The sequence below is a fragment of the Solanum stenotomum genome, unplaced genomic scaffold (genome assembly GCF_019186545.1).
Source record: "Solanum stenotomum isolate F172 unplaced genomic scaffold, ASM1918654v1 scaffold31865, whole genome shotgun sequence".
Taxonomy (NCBI): Eukaryota; Viridiplantae; Streptophyta; class Magnoliopsida; order Solanales; family Solanaceae; genus Solanum; species Solanum stenotomum.
Genome location: NW_026031656.1, coordinates 1 through 6,848, shown reverse-complemented (window position 1 = coordinate 6,848; position 6,848 = coordinate 1). Strand labels below are relative to the sequence as shown.

The window sequence follows — 6,848 nt, the reverse complement described above, 5'->3', positions numbered from 1 at the left end:
AGAAGCATCAATTTGCCTACTAGAAACTAATGGCATTGCCGTGCCATGGATTTTGTAAACGCATCAGCTATTTGAAGATCGCTGGACACATGTGGAAGAGTAATGATTCCTTTATCTACAGCTTCTCTTATATAATGGCAATCCACTTCAATGTGTTTGGTCCTCTCATGAAAAACTGGATTAGTAGCAATCTGAATAGCACTTGTATTGTCAGCATGAAGAGGAGTAGGATGAGATTGAGGAAATCCTATCTCATCAAGTAATCCACGAAGCCATACAACCTCAAAGCAAGCAGCAGACATGAATCGATATTCAGCCTCTGTTGAAGATTTTGACACACGATCTTGCTTTTTACTCTTCCAAGATATCAATGACTCTCCAAGAAACATGCACCAACCAGAGACTGACGACGAGTATCAGGACATCCCGCCCAATCAGAATCACTAAAATCATTAAGACGAATAAGAGAACCACTTGGAAAGAACAATTCACTAGTAGATGTTCCTAGAAGATACCGAATGATGCGACGAACAGCCACCAAGTGGAGATGACGGGGAGCTTGCATAAATTGACTAACTTGTTAAACTGCAAAAGAGATATCAGGCCGAGTAATAGTAAGGTAATTTAGACTCCCAACTAATTGTCGAAATATAGTTGGATCAGGAAGAAGATCGCCTTCCTCACGACGATACTTCACATTCAATTCCAATGGAGTATCTACGGAGGATGAATCTTGAAGACTAGCCAAAGAAATCAGATCATAAGTATATTTGTGTTGGTTTAGAAACACACCTGAAACAACATTATGAACTTCTAAACCCAAAAAATAAGTAAGAGTACCAAGATCTTTCATATGAAAAGAATCTTTAAGTTGCTGTTGGAGGCTAGTGATTAGTGAAAAATCAGTTCCTATGATAATAATGTCATCTACATATACCAAAAGAAGAACACAACATGTAGATGTTTTTCGAAGAAACAAAGATGAGTCATATTTGCTCTGTTCAAAAGAAAATTGTAGCAAAGTAGACCGGAACTTATCAAACCAAGCTCTTGGAAATTGTTTTAATCCATACAAAGACCGCTTCAATTTGCATACATTTGATGTAGGCGATGAGAACAAACCAGGTGGAGGTTTCATATAAATATCTTCTTTAAGACCATCATGGAGAAAAGCATTTTTGACATCCATTTGATACAAAGACCAGTTTTGTGAAGCATCAATGGCAATAATAGTTCACATCGTAGTCATTTTGGCTACGGGTGCAAAAGTCTCCTCATAGTTCACCCCATACTCTTGTCTGTTACCAAGAACAACCAATCGAGCTTTGTACCGATTAAGAGATCCATCAGAATGAAATTTAATTGAATAAACCCATTTACAGCCAATAGGGCGGACATTTGAAGGACATGAAACAATGTCCCATGTGTCATTTTCTTTAAGAGCCAAAAGTTCTTCCTTCATTGCTTTCTGCCAACATTCATGCTTGGAAGCTTGTGAGTAACAAGATAGAACATATATGTTGGATAAAGTAGAGGAAAAGCCATACTAATTGGGTGTACGAGATACTCTGGTAGATCGTCGAGTAGGCTTAAGAGGACCAGATCTTGAAGAATTCTCAGATTCTAGTTGTGGTACAGTTTCAGGTGGCGGATCGGTGTCGGGATAGGATAAAATTGGTCGACGTCGTTCATACACAAATCCAGGTTTGAACCTCTTGAAAGAAGATGATAAATCCTCAAAAGTAGGAAAAAGAGGAGAAACATAAGATGGATCTACAATCGTAGGAAAGAAATATTGTGTAACATCCGACAATTGGAAGTGGCTTTGAAGGAGCTTGATACTTGGAAAGTAGTCATTTTTTTGGAAAAATTTTAGAATCTGGAAATTTGGTTAAGTATGGAAAAAAAAATGAGTTTTTGGCCAACTTTGAGTAGTCGTAACTCCTAGCTCAGGATGATTTAGGAGTATTTCCAGTTATGGTTGCGAAGCCCTTCGAACGATCTTTCCAACGCCACTTATTTTACTCGATTCCGAGTTCGTATGAGCGAGTTATGCCTTGTAGAAGTTGGGCAGTTGGAAGGGAAATCCGTCCGGAAATTTAAGGGCATTTTGGTCCTTTCACAAATCAATTATTTGAGCTCATATTGTTGTATTAGGATGATCTTTGGATCATTTTTTTGTCCCATTTTGAAAGAGAAAGAGTTAGGGTTCTTGAGATTGAAGAAGAGAAGAAGGAGAAGAAGAAGAAGAAGAGAAGAAAGAGGAGATCAACAAGATCATTGTGGATTTTCGTCGGGGGTGATCCCTATCAAGGTATGTGAGTTTTTTTTCGTGTGGGTTGATCCTTTCCCTCACACACACCAAGTTTATTCCATGATTTGAGAAAAGATTGGGAATTGTTGTTGAAGTGTCAAAGTTGTTAGTTGTTGTTGATATTGTTGTAGAGGTTGTTGAAGTTATTGTTCGTTGTGAGACTTGATTGGGTTGTGCATTTAAGTTGAAACCTATTGTATGTTGAGGGGATTATGATTCTAAGAGCTATGACCCTTTTGAAGTTTGATTCACCATCAATTCGCAGAAATTTCTGAGCTGACGATCCCCATCTACGGGCGTGACCTACGGACCGTAGATCGATTGACGGTCCGTACTGGTCAACCGTCAATCGGAACAGAAGTTGGTTTTTGGGGCATCGATCTACGGTCTGTGGCCTGACCTACGGACCGTAAGTCAGGATCGTAGGTCAACACTTAGTCATTTTTTTTCTTAAATGAATTCTGGGGAAAATCTCTAACGCGATCTACGGACCTGCAGTACAGACCGTAAGTCCATCTACGGTCCGTCGATGGCGTCCGTAGGTGCCATCTGTGTCACCAGAAAATCTGAAGTCTCAGCCAAGTTTTCCCCACTTCTTTTCTCACTTCCTCATGCATGTTCTAAAGTATTACATCTATGATTCATAGTTGTTTCCGACACTTCAAAGTATGTCTAAGCGTTCAAGAATCCCTCCATAACATGTGATCGAACACCTTGTGTTGTGTCGTAATTTTTCTATCTTCAGAAAAATCACATTTTTTTTGAAATGTTCTAAGTATAAAACAATTTGAGAAATACTTAGAAAGAGTCGCCACTTAATTTTTTAAAGAAATTAAGAAAACTTATAATTTTCAAAAATTTAAACAGAAAAAAAATCATTTTGAAAATACCAAAGAAGATTCGGGGTTCAATTTACACTCCGAGAAGGGTTTAAGCATTCGAAGTGTCCGCTAACATGCGGTTGACCTGCGACTTGACTAAAATGTATTTGACTATTTTTAGAAAAAAAAATAATTTAACATAAAAAATATATAATAATTTACAATATTCAATTAACTCTGAAGAATAGTTAAATAACGAACATTTTATATTTCATTTTTACTTTTTTAGAGAATGAGATCCAAAATGAAACATTTGAATTAAATTACAAGTGATTAGAATATTAATATAAAACTAGATTAATTAGAATTTATTTTATTCATTTTGAAATAATAATTTAAACCAATTTAATAAATTAAGGCATAAAAATCATTTTTTAATTAATTGACTAACCCTTTTTGAGAAAATGACTAAGTAAGTAGTTATAATAATAATTTATACTATTAGATTAATTTTGAGAAAATAGTTAAACAAATAGAAATTTTTATTTTTTAAGAAAATGGGACCTTAGTTGAAACAATTGAATTAGAGACAAGTACTTAGAATGTTAACGAAACTAAATGAGTTGGTTTTTATTTGAGTCATTTTTGGTTTATGAAAAACTATTTTAAACTAATAAAAGAGAAAAGAAAGTTTTGACTAAAGATTATAAATGACAATACAAAAATTGATAAAATGAGATTTGTTAGAAACAAAACAACACAGAGAAATAGCTCGTCTTTTGGGGGATCCAACTAAGTTGATTTACGATTATAAAGTTAGAGTTAAACAACAAATAATAAATAATCACAATTAAATAATTAGCGAGTAAGGGAGAAATTTGAATTTGGGCCCCCTTTTAGGCCAATTTCGTTGTTGTTTTTGGAGTTTAACACAATTCCCGTTTTTGGTATACAGCTGATGTATATCAGTGTATATCGGCATGTATATCAGCCATTTTCATGTATTTCTTGCTTCCAAACACTTGTATTTCACTCCAGCCCTGTATATTCGCATTTTTGGCCTATAATTCGCTGTACTGGACCTGTATACCAGTATACATTTATTGTATACAGGCTGTTCACAGCCCGCTTTTGCCACCTGAACAACTAGTTTTTTTTTTTTTAGCTTCCAGCCCTTTGTANAAAAATTGGGCCCCTATGGCCCAATCATCGAAATGCAACGAGAGGGTGGAAGCCCATGAGGACTCGGATATATTTCACATGCAATAAAAAATGTAAGTGTTGTAAGAACCAATTTGAGTAATAGTGAGTCATGAAATTCCATTACCGTTAGTCAATATATAAATCTGGTATTCCCATAAAAGAACAAATATATATATATATACACACATGTATAAAGGGGAGCATACAGGGGGAAGAAATCTAACATGTATGTTGACAAAGAAAAGACAACCGAGAGCATGCTAATGAATGCCGCTTTATTTCTCGTATTATCCTACAATTTGCTTATATTATAATTAAGATCAGCATTTGGTGTGTCCTAGTCACATATTTCACTAGACCAAGGAGAACCAACAACATAATATATTATCAATTTTATCATATAGATATAAAGAAACAACTGATGTTAAAAGAAACTAAAAATAGTAACCTCATGCTAGTCATATTGATTACACATATAAAAACAACACTGAATGAACTAAATACTACAGCAAGTAGATCAGTAGGAAACTAATTATAAAGTTTACACTTAATCAAGGAACACAACAAAGGCATACAGAATTACTATCAACAACTATTTTTTTCATTTTTTATCAAGGCAACACTCCTTGTGGAGAGCATATGCTATGAACTGCAGCAATAACCACGAACTGGGGATTAAAGAAGATAAGAATCTAAGCAACTCATGATATTAAGTTTAAACTAAAACACACTTCTTTATGCTTACGGCAAAATAGTAGCGCAACTTAGATGAAAAGAAAATTTAAACTAACACGAACATAACAAGAAGCAAAAGCTCGAAACAAAAAGTGAAAATAGGAACCTTGAATAGTCCGCAACCCTCAAAGAAAATACCAAAACAAGAGAGCATATGCATCAACCTAGAACGATTTTAACTTTAAGCTATACAAAAGCGTGTTTTCAAACCAAAACTGAGGAATTTGTGAATGACAAAAATAGTAATCATCACGACTACTAAAATCGACTCAAAAATATAACCAAAACATGCTACAAGCAAGTTAACTTGCACAATTACTAATCATGCCGAAAACACGAGCAAGGATGTACTATCAAGCCAAAGAAAGTTTTTTTTAAAAAAATAAACAGGCGATTTGAGAATAGCACATCTTGGCAAAGAGACCGAGCCGAACTAATAACACTTCTTAGATGAATACACATGAAAATCAGATGCTTAACGACAGTACAAAATTAAATAATACAGACCCAATAATGTTCAAATGACAAACTTGAGAAGGAAAACATCAAGACGAACTTAGACAAGAAAGAAAAGAAAACCAACACTAAATAACAAATTAGCAGTACTTTAAATCAGTATTACGACTAACTCATAGAGATGACTAAAAACACCATCTCAAAACCCAATCACTCGACTACCACACACAAGCCACAAACCGAGGAGAGCAGAAGCATTCAAGAAATAAACTAAAAGAATTGGAATTTGGAAGAAGTTTACCTTCTTGTGTGCAGCGAACCGAGACGGACGAGCAGAGGCAACGACCTTCACCACGAGAACTCGGTTATGAACAATGGTCAAGAGATCTGGGCAGAGAAATGAACCAAAAAACCAAAAATTCTTGTATCCCCTGCCTTTTTTTTTAAGTATCTCTTTTTTGTATTTAGACACTAATCCTTAAATATATATATATTTTGCTAAAAGAAATCTCTCCCCTTCGGCAGTGAATAAGAAAGGGTTTATATAGATGGGGAATTCTAGAGTTTTGTTTTGTTTTTTGAAAAAGCGATGAAAAATTCGAGTGAGAATGAGGGTAGACTCGGAATTCTCCCACTCAATCCTCAATTTGAAATTTTCCCCGAACCAAAGAGTTGCTCGTTGTACAAGAAAATCAACTCAAATCCCGCAAAATTCGGACGGCAGGCAGGGTGGGTGACTCAATCCATCCCAATCGTTCTTGTGCTCGACGTGGCACCCATCCACGCGAGTCAAAGATGTGAAACGCGACTGCTGCAGGACGCAAGTGCAGGTCTGTTCCTGTTGTATCATTGATGAAGACGATGGCAGCTTTCCGTCTTTTTGACGTGAAGGAGAAGAAATCGCGTATGGGGTCATTTGGGTGTCGCGTCTGGTACGCGCTGTGTTGCTGTTTGGATCGCTGCTATCATCTGGGAATTGTTGTGGACGCGTTGCTGCTCGCTGTGATGTTTGCTGGAGTTAACGTTTCTGGGTCTTCTTTGTGAAGAAGAAAAGGGTTGGGTCGGGTTAAGGAAGGGAAAAGAGTGGGCTGGGTCGGAGGCATTAATGGGCTGAGTAATAGGAATTGGAAATAAGAGAATTAGGCTGCTGAAAAATGAGAAAAGGGCCTACAACTTAGTTGGGTTAAGGGTAAAATTTAATTGATTAGATTTGAATTTAAGCTTCAGCCAAATGGATTTAAATTATAGCCAATTAGAGATTTAAAAGGTAGTTAAACTTAGTCAATTAGGATAAGTTATGCTAATAATTAAATAAGATG

At 35.9% G+C, this 6,848-nt stretch overlaps 1 protein-coding gene across 1 annotated transcript; it reads right to left on the bottom strand.

The window, feature by feature from the left end:
• Window positions 1-1,234: 1,234 nt before the first annotated feature.
• LOC125852051 (uncharacterized mitochondrial protein AtMg00820-like) lies at window positions 1,235-4,235 on the bottom strand. The gene is made up of 3 exons (XM_049531786.1): window positions 4,226-4,235; window positions 1,568-1,773; window positions 1,235-1,468 (listed from the first exon to the last, which is right to left on the bottom strand). The coding sequence occupies exons 1-3, from the start codon at window positions 4,233-4,235 to the stop codon at window positions 1,235-1,237; spliced, it is 450 nt and encodes a 149-aa protein (XP_049387743.1).
• Window positions 4,236-6,848: the final 2,613 nt, after the last annotated feature.

Coding starts and splice junctions, on each gene's coding strand:
- LOC125852051 (XM_049531786.1), bottom strand. Junction 1,469..1,567: donor CTACTCGACGATCTACCAGA/GTATCTCGTACA, acceptor GAATGTTGGCAG/AAAGCAATGAAGGAAGAACT.